This window comes from Salvelinus sp. IW2-2015, linkage group LG11 (assembly GCF_002910315.2).
Source record: "Salvelinus sp. IW2-2015 linkage group LG11, ASM291031v2, whole genome shotgun sequence".
NCBI classification, from domain to species: Eukaryota; Metazoa; Chordata; class Actinopteri; order Salmoniformes; family Salmonidae; genus Salvelinus; species Salvelinus sp. IW2-2015.
Window position 1 is genome coordinate 7,681,926 of NC_036851.1, and position 15,212 is coordinate 7,697,137.

The window sequence follows — 15,212 nt, forward strand, 5'->3', positions numbered from 1 at the left end:
CATCCGTTTTGTCACCAAAGCCCCATACACCACCCACCACTGTGACCTGTATGCTCTCGTCGGCTGGACCTCGCTACATATTCGTCGCCAGACCCACTGGCTCCAGGTCATCCAGAAGTCTTTGCTAGGTAAAGCTCCGCCTTATCTCAGCTCACTGGTCACCATAACAACACCCACCKGTAGCACACGCTCCAGCAGGTATATCTCACTGGTRATCCCCAAAGCCAACACCTCATTTGGCCGCCTTTCCTTCCAGTTCTCTGCTGCTAATGACTGGAACGAATTGCAAAAATCGCTGAAGCTGGACACTTATATTTCCCTCACTAACTTTAAACATCAGCTCTCTGAGCAGCTAACCGATCGCTGCAGCTATACATAGCCCATCCAATCTACCTATCTCATCCCCATATTGTTTTTATTTACTTTTCTGCTCTTTTGCACACCAGTATTTCTACTTGCACATCATCATCTGCACATCTATCACTCCAGTGTTAATTTCCTCAATTGTAATTACTTCGCTACTATGGCCTATTTATTGCCTTACCTCCTCATGCCATTTGCACACACTGTATATAGACTTTCTTTTTTTCTATTGTGTTATTGACTGTATACTTGTTTATTCCATGTGTTGTTGTTTGTGTCGCACTGCTTTGCTTTATCTTGGCCAGGTTGCAGTTGTAAATGAGAACTTGTTCTCAACTAGCCTACCTGGTTAAATAAAGATGAAATAAAAATATATATATTTTAAATTGCAATCATGTAAACACCAGAGCTGGGAATTTCCCGGGACCTCACGATACGATATGATACGATATGATACGATATATATCGTGATTCTTAGGATTCTTTCTGTATTAGCATTTGACACTGCAATTTTATTTCGATTTGATGTTCCAAACATACTGCTCAGTATATGTCTGCTGCAGAGAGACAAGAGAGAGCATGAGAAAATTCGATTTGATCAGTCATGGAAATGAAAGTGCTGAAAACATGTTGGCTCGCTATTTAAAAAGAAMATGGAGAACAAGCTGTAGGATGAAAAATACCAGAGTTTTGGCGCAGGTACAGCCGACTAGCGCTAGCTAATGCTACATAGCAAAGGTACGTATTTTTTCGTTTTTTTAAATAAATTGATACATGGAGTCAAAGTATCTATATAACATTGTCCCAAAATAATATTGCAATATGTAACTGTWTCGATTTTCCCCGATCACTAGTAAACACACATACACACAAACAATGGACTGTCAATGTTCAGAATGGGATTGTTGACTGACACTGTTTACTTGTCTCTAAGCCTGACGAACACGAGGGTTCGACGTCCCGTCCGTATAAACTAATAAGYCACGGAGAACAAATGAGATCAGTAAAAATGTGTCCATTAACAAAATATGTCTCTAACTTGGCTAGCTGGTATGTCAACAAAATATAGGCTACCTCTATGTGACTAGCTGGAATGCTCATTGACTGGCTTGTTCATAAAACCTTTTGATATTAAAATAGTATATCAATGAACAGATTGTAAACAACATAAGAATATTTGTGACAGAGCTGTGTTGTTTAAATCAGTCTCTAGGCTCTATGATTCAGGGCAGAGGTCACTGTCATTAGCCTTGAACCCCCTGGGAGCKATCGCCAGACACAGTCAAAGTAGTGGCCTAATAACCTCAAACCATCCAGTCCCATCTTCAATTACCATCCATCTCAACATGTTTTTGTTAGAGTGGYCCAGAGAAGAGCTGACCCTTTCAGGGGCCTGCAGAGAAACAGACCCCCAAAATGAGCGTTCTATGAAACCATAGTYAGGGTATGGGACTTGAAATTGGCAATTTAATAGAGCAGGGGTRGGACACAATTGAAATTGAGGTCACCGATTCAGCAGCTGATGCACAAACTGAAGTACAGTGGGATATATGCCAGCCATGTATGACTGTCAGAGAAAGACAAGGTTTGGGCGGGATATTTGGTTCTTGGTCCTAATCTGTGCTGTTGTTTCTGATCAATGTCAAAGCCAATTAACCCAACACACTAATCTAATGCACTCAGTTGGGATAATGACATGCATAGCCAGAGGCCAATAAAAAAAGCACAGTAGGCAATCCAGGGATCAACCTATATCACTGGTCAGTATAAAACCTGACAGAAAAATTACGTGGTAKTGTARGTATKAGAAAAAGAGAGATATCCTGTTCAYAATGTGCTGTGTTTAGTCAATTATCTCTACACATTATATCATCTCTATCCACCTGGTTGTACACAAAGAGGTTGTCGTTCTACTGAGATACCTACAGGAGAGGGAGAGAGAGAGAGAGAGAGAGGCCCAGCCATGGCCATTTTCTTTCCCATAGCAGACAGTGTGGGCACCATCTGTCAATGGCCACGGATGAATGGGGCTGGGAGGAGGCTAAATATGTGTCTCACAGTGGGCTGAAAATGAATTAAATATGGCTTGGTTTATTTCCCAGCTCCTATTTTCTGGAACTATTCACAGATATCCCTGCATGGAGCATACAGAGGGCTACACAATCACTAAGGGCATAGCTGGTTAGTAGACACACTGCAGCAGACTAGCTGAGATGAATAGAGATCAGCGTGTCACTGACTAGACCTGGGTTTTATTATTTTATTTCATACCATTGAACAGCCAGTGCTATATAGTGATGGGGGAAAAATCAACACAGTTATATATTGRAATATTACTTGGACAATATTATATCAATACTTTGACTCCCAAGTATCAATTTGCTGGCAATTCCCAGCCCTAGTGCTATAGGAAACAACCTTATACACACAATCCATGACATCATGCTTCACATGCCAGAGATAYAGTAGCCAGTAGGATATTAAAAACAATAACCTAAATGCATTGCAAACAATGGAGGTATTGTCCCCCACCACCCATCGTGTGATCCCAACCCCTGCTTCACAATAATGTGGAAACAACTTTAAATCAAAACGCAAAAGCTGGGGCAGCATTCAAGAGAAAGCTTTTCAAATGCATGCAATGTGAACACTGAGAGACGGTGTAAAAACCGTAGAGGCTTTTTCTTAATCGATGCTGGGCCAGATTAGCTCCATTCAGGGACAATGAAGTCGGCAGCAGCAAGCAGGTGTTAGCGACAGCTGTAGTAAGGGGGCGTGCTGACTGCGCGAGGCATCGAGAGMAGACAGTGAGGAGAGAGGGGCGTTTCTATTTGTTGTGCTGTAGAAAGCAACAGGCTCGACAGGCAGGGAAAAGGTTCTGCTTGGTTTTACTCACCCAGCATCTGGCTGAAGAGAAGCTGCTCCAGGTCACCAAGGACAGTCACTACCAGCTCTGGATCCACCTTGAGGAAGGACTGGCTCCCATCCCCTTGGCCCTTGGCCCCTGCCTCCCCAGAAGCTCCCGCCACCTGCTTCTTGTTGACAGCCTTGGCCTTGCTGGAGAGGATCTCATCATCAGATTTGCCATCCTCAGGGGCCTTACTCAGGGGCTTCACCTCTGCATAGGGACCCCTAGGGATCCGGCTCTGACCGGGTCTGACCAGGCCAGAAGGAGCCGCCAGTGGGCTGAAGGGTTTGGGTTTGCCCTGGAAGAGAGAGTGCTCTGACTTGGAGAGGTTGCGTGAGAGTGGCGCGCCCCCTCCTCCGCCACTGCCACCCCCTCCTGCCAGCTTGGGCTTGCCCGTCTTGAGATGCCCCGCTCCAGGCTTGGCCATGTCATCACACCACTTGGGCTCGTAGAGGTGCATCTTCTTCTCTGCATCGGTGAGCACGGCCAGGTTGGTCAGGGACCTCTGCTTGCGAAGGTTGGAGGACACAGGCAGCCGCCCTTCAGAGCTACCTGCACGGTACACCCTCAGTTCCCCTCGCTGGGCACTCTGGGGCATCCCCGACTTGCCCCTCTTGGCTGCCACGCCAACAGCTTTGCCCTCTGCRTGGCCGTACGTTTTGGTACTTTCCGCCCGTTCCATCTTTAAATCTCCTTCTCTGCCTCCTTTCACACTACTTCTGAGCATGCCTCCTGCATGAGAGCATTGAGAAAAGCATCAGCAAGGATAAAAAATAGTATTCCTCTCGGTCCCCTTGTCCTTGTCAAGAGAAAACAGAAAAAGGCAACCAAAACACAGTTCTTGGATCTTTGGTCCTTTTTTCAGACAGATTATAATTATTTTCCTCTCCTCCTTCCCCCTCTCTGTCCTCATGACAGACTCTCCCTTCTTTTCTCTCCTTTCTTTCCCTGTCCTCTCTCTCTCTCGTTCTCCCTGGCTCCGTTTTCTACTCCTCCCTTCAGCAGAGCCTCCTGCCGCTGAAGCGCGCAGCAGCAGGATGACAGTAGCAGCAGACGCAACAACAATCCCTCCCCCCTCTTCCTCCTCCTCCTTCTCTCCCCCCTCCTCCCTCTCTCATCCTATGTACCATTTAAAGATACTTTGCTCTGCCTTAGCAGTATGTGTGAAATGTAAAGGGAGCGATGAGAAATGATAAGCTTGGCATTTTTAAAACTGGAAAGCATCATTTTTTTTTTTTTATCACAGGCATGTTTTCACACGCCCTCGTCTCTCTCAATCCCTTTGTTCTTCCCCTCCCCCCTCCCTTCACCTCTTGGGTCAGGCACGTTCATCGCACACACAATTGTGCATGATTGGCCTGCGTGCTGTGGAAATGGATTGTGCAGTCAGACACATTTAGGCACGCCGTTTACTCGGTGCACAAAATGAACAGGGTTAACAGCCCGTGAGGAAAGCTGTGTCCAAAAGCCCACAACAACTGGAACATCCAGCTTAGTTGTTTATCCTGTCTGAGCTGCCTTATTACCTAACTCTAACSCTGATTTAATCATATGCTTAAATCTGTGTTGACTTTTTACTTCAATGGAACTAGTCCAATGATGTTTACAGAAGAACAATGCTGTCCAATAAGTTTCCAAGTGTGTCAGTACCGTATTTTCATGTATATATATCAGTGTAAGGATACACCGTGACTGTACAAACATAATTTGGAAGTCATAATTTACTATCGACATTAACATCTTATTTAGAAGAAGAAAAAACTATTCMGTCAGATAATATCACTCGTATATCAAAATTATTGACGGTAAATCAAATKAAATTGTATTGGTCGCGTACACAGTTTCACACAATAGGAAACAAGCTTGTCAGAGCAGCTTGGGAGTAAGGTCATCATCAATAGACTAAACTCTGCATGAGGGAATTGCTTGGGACGAGCAAGAACACGTTTCAAATAAACAAAACAAAATGCTGATTTTGGCAGGTGTCTATGGAGGTTTTCAGGTCAGGTCCTTTTTCACTATACAGTATCTCGCCAACAGCCTACATGAGTGTCACTGGACCAAACAATTGTCAACTTTCCCCTGGCCAGCCAATCAGAATGAGTTTTTGCCAACAAAAGGGCTTTATTACAGACAGAAATACTCCTCAGCACCCTCAGATTTGGAGGTTCTGGGCTGCCGTGGTTACACATGGTCTGCGGTTGTGAGGCAGGTTGGACGTACTGCCAAATTCTCTAAATCGACGTTGGAGGTGGCTTATGGTAGAGAAATTYACATMCAATTCTCTGGCAACAGCTCTGGTGGATATTCCTGCAGTTAGCATGCCAATTGCATGCTCCCTCAAAACTTAAGACATCTGTGGCATTGTGTTGCGTGACAAAACTGCACATTTCAGAGTGGCCTTTTATTGTCCGTAGCACAAGGTACACCTGTGMAATGATCGTGCTGTTTAATCAGATTATTGATATGCTACACCTGTCAGGTGGATGGATTATCTTGACAAAGGATAAAATGCTCACTAACAGGGATGTAAACWAATTTGTGAAATACATTTGAGAAAAATACACTTTTTGTGCATATGMACCATTTCTGGGATCATTTATTCAGCTTATGAAACCAGAACTTTACATGTTCCATTTACATTTTTGTTCAGTGTACTAAGAAAGGAAATGGTGGAATGGTAATTACAGTTAACCTATTTATTCATTTTTCAATAAATTCAATAAAACAAGTGCAACTAGGCGCCATTTGATACCACCATTTCCTATTGAATACTAGGAAAATACTGTAAAATAAAGTGCTAGCACACTTTGGAAAGAGCTGCAAGCAGCATAAGCACTAAACCCAGGTAACAGCATCCAACCCAGACTCATAATGTCTTATAGTATGTAAGTATAGCACTGGAATTACTGCAAAATGACTGTCTGCTTCACCCCTTCCCCTTAGAACAAGTGGACATTCATTGACTCMAAATACTGCATGAGGGCTGCTATACCAGCTAGGTGGCTTTCTGTTCACACAGACAACAGAGCTGGGAAATACATGCCTGTTTATTAACCTCTATACCTTCTATTAAAGTGAAATAGTACAATATAGTGTGCATACATACTGTATGCACAATTATGTGTGTTGACATACAGTATGTGTGTAATGTGCCCGCTTGAGAAATCAAGGAATAATTTCTAGGTTGTGCTCAAAAGCAATGAAACACAATTTCTCTTAACCAGGAGAACCAATAAACTTTTGGGAACACTATGGTTCACTTCGCTTTGATGCAATGCAACGGACTAGTTTGTTACGATGCCTCAAGGGCCCTTTCTCACTGCTCTCCCACCGTGTGCCCCACACACTCCACTGGCCTGATATGTGGGTCCCGTGGCACCTGGGGTTCTTCTAAGACCCATGGAGTCATTTGATGTGGCTTAGCGAGGGGGACTGAAAACAATGTCATGTTTCGTTCTTGCTTGTCACAAGCGATGCCCCCATGCTGAGTTGAGTCCATTGATGATGACCTCACTCCCAAGCTGCTCTGACAAGCTTGTTTCCTGCTGTGTAGATATTTGTGGATGGGAAAAAGTTGATCACAATATTCTGAAAGTATTTCTGTATGAGCATATTTATGAAAATGTAGCTGAAGATATTGCAATTGCATCAAGTCATTTCTGCCTGAGCAACCCTACTGCATAACCAACATATCAACTGTGCCTAAGTCCTTATAAAGAGAATGTTAGCTTACAAAAGACCACACAGAGTATCATAACGTACTCAGCCAATGATACGGCGAGCCCATTTCCAGACTGTTCTCGACTGATTTAATGAACTAGGAGAGAGACACCCTTCCTCAGGAGAGATGAGGGTGAAACAGCATCCAGACGTTGCTTTCCCACAGATCTGGAGACTATTCCGAATGTACTGGCCAGCAGTGTGTGTGTGTGTGTGTGTGTGTGTGTGTGTGTGTGTGTGTGTGTGTGTGTGTTGTGTGTGGTGTGTGTGTGTGTGTGTGTGTGTGTGTGTGTGTGTGTGTGTGTGTGTGTGTTGTACATGTGTGTCTGGTTGTGTGTGGTATGTCTATGAGTAAAGAGGCTAATGAAGGGGATAGCTCCACAGCTGCCAGTAGTAAATTTCCCTGGACAATCTGTGTAATCATTTTGTGGCGACTCAGCTGCTATGGGGTGCTGCAACATATGATGATGCAACACATAAAAGATGTAGAGGAACGTCCAAATGTTCTCGCCCAGTGTGTGTGTGTGCGTGTGCGTGTGCGTGTGTGGTCAAAGAAAAGCAGAGTGATCATTGATATCCTACCATAAAAATACATCTTGTTTAAAACACTATTTAAATAATTTTGCTGAGCGGAATACGAGACTGAGGGTCCACGATATTGCAAAAACCTGAATTAAACAATATTCTGTGTTTTTTTCCCCCCCAACCTTCCCTATATGCTGAATATTAGTGCATTCCTGCTGAGCTCAATGGGCTGGAAACCTGTAGAGGAAGGCTGAAGCAAACTGCTAATCCATCTTGCTCGTTTCCAATCTCAGTAAAGTGATTATCTTACCTCCTTGTMTTAATGTGGGAGCATTTTGTCTTATGCCACAGAAATAATACTATTTTTAGAGTAAAATATTCCACTATATTGTTCCTGGACAAACCGACCAAAAATGTCAAAATGTTTACAGGTTGTTTCAACAGAAGTAATTCTTAATGAGCAACTGAATGCAAAAAAATACGTATCTTGTTAAAAATGGCCTATGTGGCATTGATATTAGTCAGAAACATTTATTCCAGTGGAAAAATGTGCTAAAAAGTGCAAGTAGGATAATATTGGTCATAAAGTCAGTATTTTCCAAAAACAGAGTTAAGATTTATGTAACTGAGGTCGTCACGATTTACACAGGGGTTGGGTTTGGAATACAATCATGCCCACATGCCCTTGCTGTTTGAACTCTATGCAATCGTATAGCAGAACCTGACCGTGAGACAAACCTGCCCCCATTAAGCAGCTCCTTAGACTTGTTTACTTAAGACAACACGTCGCCAATGTTCTGTTGAAAGAACACTTGGCCCCTAAACCCTTTATGGAGTGGCCACTTGTTGATGTGTTTGATAGTGATCACTCGAGTCTGCCACTGTGTTGGACAAAATGAGAATTGAGACGATACGCACTGGCATCCCAACTGCCACAATAGAAGAAAAAAACATTTGAGAGAATCGTGTCTGCTGCCACGACCTGTTTTGTAACATGATTCGCTATGAAATACTCCCAGATATGCACTTTTTTTTAAACTTGAAAAATACTGCACCAAACACCTTAGCTAGATGTAAAATTGCGCTCCTCGGAGATCTCCTCAATAAAAACTTCAAACTTAATAACAGATTTCTTGATTAATCTTAGATTAATTCGGACTACTTTGAAGAAGAGGTAGTGGCTATGTTGTTGCTACTCCAGAAGGACAAACAACAGTAACTGCCACGGTACGATATGGGAACATAATACACCCAAATCGAACCACACCACCAAGACCAAATGAGCACCAGAAAAACACATGCAGAATTGGTGCGTTCAGCCCCCTTTAAGACATGGCTGCATAGATCCCCTTCTGAGCGTCATTACCGACAGTCAATGCTGATATAACAGCAATCAGATCAGAGTTACATATAATTTCTTTCTTAAGATTGTTTGTTTGCTTGTTTTGTTTCACGAATGAAGCCACACACTGATTACACTGATGAAGTCCCACAGAGAGCATTTATCCATATGAAATAAACATATAACCCGAGCGTCCCTCTCTCCCTCATCAATAGTGTCTGAGACACAGTGACAGATTGGAAGTGGCCCCCAGGGCTGTCCCGGGGGGACGAGAGGCACTCCCTGACAGGAGGCGATAGTTGATCCCCAGATCAAATCACTGGGTACCTCAGTCCTGCATCTGTCCATTCGGCCCTGAAGACCACTCAACCATGCAACCTCCACCACCCTCTCTCAGAGGAATAAAGTGAGGGGCGGCCACAGCCTCTCTAAGTCAWCACGATAATTAAGAGACTACTTTGAAGGCTTTTATAGTGAATGCAGTTTTATGAGGTACTTTMCTCATTATCCGTGCATTGGGTGTTCCTAAACAGTACTYATCAGTACAAAACTTGGACACAATGCCCCCCTATCTTTATTACATTACCAGTGACCTTTGCATTCTCCTCTTAGGCCTGTGGTAATTGTAGGTTTACATTGTGGTTTGTTGTAGATAGGAATGTTTGTAAATGGATAGTAATGGCAGAATGACTATTCTCCAATTGTCAACCATTAAGTAACTTCTTACTCAACATTTTCACAGGCATGTCACTGTGAAATCGAAAAGCTCCTATTCAACATTTGACGATGCGAAACGTACAAACACCTGCTGTACTTGTCTTTCTATGATAAGATATGACTAAAACAGGCAGTGGAGTTTAAAGTTAAGAGTGGCTTTTTTAAGCAGTTTTCATCTTTTGTCCGGGATTTGAGAGTGATTTTAACAGTCAGGGAAACGTGTTTTCCCACATGTCTATTTATGAAAAGCTGTACTGACAAGACAGCAGCAGTGTCCTCCAGTCGTGACAAACTGCTGGAGGAGATCCTAGATCCTGATGTATCAAACAGGTGGAGTAATGAAGCTTTTACTGTACTGTACGTTAGCAGTCACTGTAGTGAGAACTAGTGACAGGGGCTGAGTTGGGCATATTAACAGTAGACTATTATAATATAGACTATATACTGTATGTGCCTGGCAGTCTGACCTGTTTACTGAAAAACAACTGCATGTRAATATACAGTATCATATTTCGCCGTATTGCCACGACTGACCAAAAAATACAGGGGGTGATCAAAATGTTAGTAAAGTAGCGATGTGTTGTTTTAATGTCATATGTTGAATAATGTAAAACATTATGTTGATTTGACTTTAACCAACTTTAGGTCTTCTCCCTGAAGATGTTCTCTACCTGCAAGACAATGGGTCATAAAGAAGAACCCTTCACAACTAGGTGAAGATACCATGTGACCTCCCTGGACTAGAAAAGCTCTCTATCTATCCCTGGAGCTCTCTTATCCTCCTCTCTGCCCCGCTCTGGGCTCAGCTACTTCAAGGGAGAGAAAGTATCTTTAGGGAAATAGTACCCAGGGGGTAAAGTACATTTTAGGGAGAAAGTACCTATTCAGTACAGGAATTGGGACTTGAGTGTCCCAGTCTTCATATTACTTTTGCTTTGGTCTTTCAACAACATGTGGTAGGAAACAGCGCAATAGCCACTCTGACAAGGTAAAAATCTGTAATTCTGCCCCTGAGCAAGGCACTGTTCCCCGGGCGCCGAAGACGTGGATGTCGATTAAGGCAGCCCCCGGCACGTCTCTGATTCAGAGGGGTTGGGTTAAATGCGGAAGACACATTTCAGTTGAAGGCATTCAGTTGTTCAACTGACTAGGTATCCCCCTTTCCCTTTCCCTGCGACATGAATAGGTTACATCAGTATCCAAGGTACCCATCTCCCCTAATCTTCATCGGATGCACTCATAAATGTTCTTCTACTCACAGAATGTTTCTAAGATATGAAGTTATGATTCTGCGAGCATTGGTCAAACAACCAATAATACTGAGTGACTTTGGTTCTGTTCCTGTGGTTGGTCCGGATTGCGTTCTCTTTTTGAGTGAACCACGGTGCGTTGTTTAGTGCGCTGTTTAGATATTGTTCACACCAGTCCAAACAAACTGAACTAAGGTGGTAAATGCACCAGAGTTCGGGAAAAACCACTCCAAACCAATTCGATGTGAAAGGCCCCTTAGTCCCAGAAAAAGGCATAAGACTCTAGAGAGCTAGTTATTGCCTAAACACTAGCACACTTAAGCTTACTGTGTGCTTCCCAGTCGAAACTGTCAAGGCTCAGGAGAAGACCCAGATGCAGACAGTTTCGAAGTAACAAAGGTTTATTACAATGACGGGGGGCAGACCAATGACAGGTCAAGGGCAGGCAGAGGTCAGTAATCCAGAGCAGAGTCCGAAAGGTACGGAACGGCAGGCAGGCTCAGGGTCAGGGCAGACAGAGGTCAGTAATCCAGGGTGGTGTGACAAGGTACAGAACGGCAAGCAGGCTCAAGGTCAGGGCAGGCAGAATGGACGAAGAGAAAACTAAAAAACAGGAACTAGAGAAAGACAGGAGCATGGAAAAAATGCTGGTAGGCTTGACAAAACAGAACTAATTGGCAACAGACAAACAGAGTACACAGGTATAAATGCACTGGGGATAATGGGGAAGATGGGTGACACCTTTAGGGGGGTGGAGACAAGCACAAAGGTGAAACAGGTCAGTCGTGTGACAGAAACAAGTTTGTGTATATATTATGACAATATTTGGTGATGTTTTTGTATGTTTTTGTATGTTTTGTAAGTTTTCTTGAGGCTAGTCGAAGTTCGGTAGCCGAAGTATACACCCCTTCGTCAGTGATTGGTCAACAGTAGGGATTATTCAATTAAGTGTTTGTTGTCATTCAACAACAGACAACTAGTTTTCATGTACATTTTTCACTTGAGAAATACTGCACCAAACATATTAGTTACTGTAGATGTAAAATTGTGCGACTAAGACCTCTGCCAAAATGTAAAATATGAATTTCAAACATTAATTCAGACTATTTTGAGGTTGTGTACTTTTGCTATCTCAAGAGGGAAAAACAGTAATTTTGTTGCTTCTTGTTTTCCAAGTGTAGGTATTTTAAGGGAGTATTAGAGCACAGACATTCACTCCACCTAACCGAGCTCTGCTAGGAGCAAACCGAACCTATGTATACGGACGCCTAAGCTAACCTTCTTCAAGGAAAGAAGAAGACAGTCAGAGCACAGCCTCCGCAACTCAAGGAATTAGCCAAAAGACAGAGCAACCAGGAACACAATCCTGAGGAGACAAGAAGAGAAACAATCACAAGGAAACTCAGAACAAGAAAGGATACACAGCCATCTTCCCCTTTGTGTTTTTCTATGTGGCCTGAGCAACAGACTTTGCTCATTCCCTGAGTATGACATCTTAATATTCTGATATATCGAGGTCTTTACTTCGTATCTTTCACCCTGTTCCCTAAACTTTTCCATGATCATTCTCATTATGCTTGTAAATATTTTGATTACTTATTATAATTGATGTATAATGGAATTGTGTTGTCTTCTTACTCTTGAAGKAGTGAGTTCAAATTGACTAGTAAAGAACTCATACCTTCAGATAAACCAATTATATTACCAGGTTATTGTTGAACTAACGCATAAGTCAGGTCTTCTCAGAAGACCAGTTTTGTCCAATAAATCAAATCAAATCAAATTTTATTTGTCACATACACATGGTTAGCAGATGTTATTGCGAGAGTAGCGAAATGCTTGTGCTTCTAGTTCCGACAATGCAGTAATAYCCAACGAGTAATCTAACCTAACAATTCCACAACTACTACCTTATACACACAAGTGTAAAGGGATAAAGAATATGTACATAAAGATATATGAATGAGTGATGGTACAGAATGGCATAGGCAAGATGCAGTAGATGGTATCGAGTACAGTATATACATATGAGATGCGTAATGTAGGGTATATAAACATAAAGTGGCATAGTTTAAAGTGGCTAGTGATACATGTATTACATAAAGATGGCAAGATGCAGTAGATGATATAGAGTACAGTATATACATATACATTATATTAAGTGGCATTGTTTAAAGTGGCTAGTCATACATTTTTGATCAATTTCCATCAATTCCATTATTAATGTGAGCTGGAGTTGAGTCAGTATGTTGGCAGCAGCCACTCGATTTTAGTGGTGGCTGTTTAACAGTCTGATGGCCTTGAGATAGAAGCTGTTTTTCAGTCTCTCGGTCCCTGCTTTGATGCACCTGTACTGACCTCGRCTTCTGGATGATAGCGGGGTGAACAGGCAGTGGCTCGGGTGGTTGTTGTCCTTGATGATCTTTATGGCCTTCCTGTGACATCGGGTGGTGTAGGTGTCCTGGAGGGCAGGTAGTTTGCCCCCAGTGATGCGTTGTGCAGACCTCACTACCCTCTGGAGAGCCTTACGGTTGTGGGCGGAGTAGTTGCCGTACCAGGCGGTGATACAGCCCGACAGGATGCTCTCGATTGTGCATCTGTKGAAGTTTGTGAGTGCTTTTGGTGACAAGCCYAATTTCTTCAGCCTCCTGAGGTGGACCAATTCAGTTTGTCCGTGATYTGTACGCCGAGGAACTTAAAACTTACTACCCTCTCCACTACTGTCCCATCGATGTGGATAGGGGGGTGCTCCCTCTGCTGTTTCCTGAAGTCCACAATCATCTCCTTTGTTTTGTTGACGTTGAGTGTGAGGTTATTTTCCTGACACCGATAACAGGCTGGTGCCCCGATTTCATAGTAATAACTGGACACACTTCCCTATGTAAGCATTAACACAATCCAGACTGTGRATTGTCAGGGTATTGACACACAACTCAGTGGTGTGGGAAGGCTGGAGGCCGAGTGACTTCAACCGCTGAGGTGTGCGGTAATTACCTAGCAACGCACAGTCGGGGGTGTGTTAATGTGCTTATAAGACAAATGGATTGCAACATTTTATTTGTGAGAGAAGAAGAAGCCAGCAGRTTCTGGTTGCAGCCGTGTGGTTCATTTCTGACATTAACGTATCCCCCACTACTTCTCTGACTGTTGCCATGTTACTAAGCGACATACAACAAGAAGTACCATTATGCCGATGATGACAGAACGATAATATTGGCCTCAGTCTGCCTTAGTAGTAATGCCATAACTGCTACATATTCACTTGGCTAGCCAGCTATTGAGTAGCAGGGACAATTAGCTGCCTCTTCCTCTCTGTTGGTTGTTACACAAGCTGGCTAAACTTCTTGTCACTTCAACTTGCTAGCTAACTAGTGCGCTAACATTAGCTAGCTACCTACAGTACAGCAGAGTCTCGTCAGAGACTCGACAGCAGAAATGAGAACAAACTCTATCTTCCTAGCTATAGTGCTTTCAGATAGTATTCATACCCCTTTATTTATTCCACATTTTGTTATGTTACAGCATAAATTCAAAATTGATTAAATACATGTTTTTTTCTCACCCGTATAACACACAATGCCCAATAATGACAACGTAAAAACTAAATACAGGAATATCTCATTTACTGTACATAGGTATCTACACGCCTCAGCCATCACATTTTAGAAACACCTTTGGCAGCGATACAGCTGTGAGTCTTTCTGGGTAAGTCTCTAAGAGATTTGCACACCTGGATTGTGCAATATTTGCACATTATTCTTCTTAAAATTCCTCAAGCTCTGTCAAGTTGGTTGTTGATCATTGCTACACAGTCATTTTCAAGTCTTGCCAAAGATTTTGAAGCTGATTTAAGTCCTGTAACTAGGCCACTCAGGAACATGCAAAGTTGTCTTGGAATCAACTCCGGTGTATATTTGGCCTTGTGTTATAGGTTATTGTCATGCTGAAAGTGAATTTGTCTGCCAGTGTCTGTTGGAATGCAGACTGAACCAGGTTTTCCTCTAGGATTTTGCTTGTGCTTAGCTCTATTCCATTTATTTTTACTCCTTGGTCCTTGTTGATGACAAGCATAACCATAATATGATGCAGCCACCACCATCCGCTCCGGCAACTGAGTTAGGAAGGACGCCTGTATCTTTGAAGTGACTGGGTGTATTGATACACCATCCAAAGTGTGATTATTAACTTCACCATTCTCAAAGGGATATTCAATGCTTTTCTTAARTTAACCAATCTACCAATAGGTGCCCGTCTTTGRGAGGCATTGGAAAACATCCCTGTTTTTTGTAGTTGAATCTGTGTTTGAAATTCCCTGCTCGACTGAGGAACCTTACAGATACTTGTATATGTGGGGTACAGAGATAAGGAAGTCATTCAAAAATCA

At 42.9% G+C, this 15,212-nt stretch overlaps 1 protein-coding gene across 4 annotated transcripts in view; it reads right to left on the reverse strand.

Annotated features, from left to right (window-relative positions):
- LOC111969725 (neuron navigator 1-like) overlaps positions 1-15,212 on the reverse strand; it is a 112,063-nt gene that overhangs the window by 82,544 nt on the left and 14,307 nt on the right. For 2 of the 4 annotated variants that reach the window (XM_070445518.1, XM_070445517.1), the window contains exon 1: positions 3,260-4,293. The exons of the other annotated variants lie outside the window; for them this stretch is intronic. In XM_070445518.1, coding sequence (XP_070301619.1) covers positions 3,260-3,998 — 739 coding nt within the window. In that variant the 5' untranslated portion in view covers positions 3,999-4,293. Of the gene's footprint in view, positions 1-3,259; positions 4,294-15,212 lie in introns of those variants that run through there. 4 annotated transcript variants of the gene reach the window in all.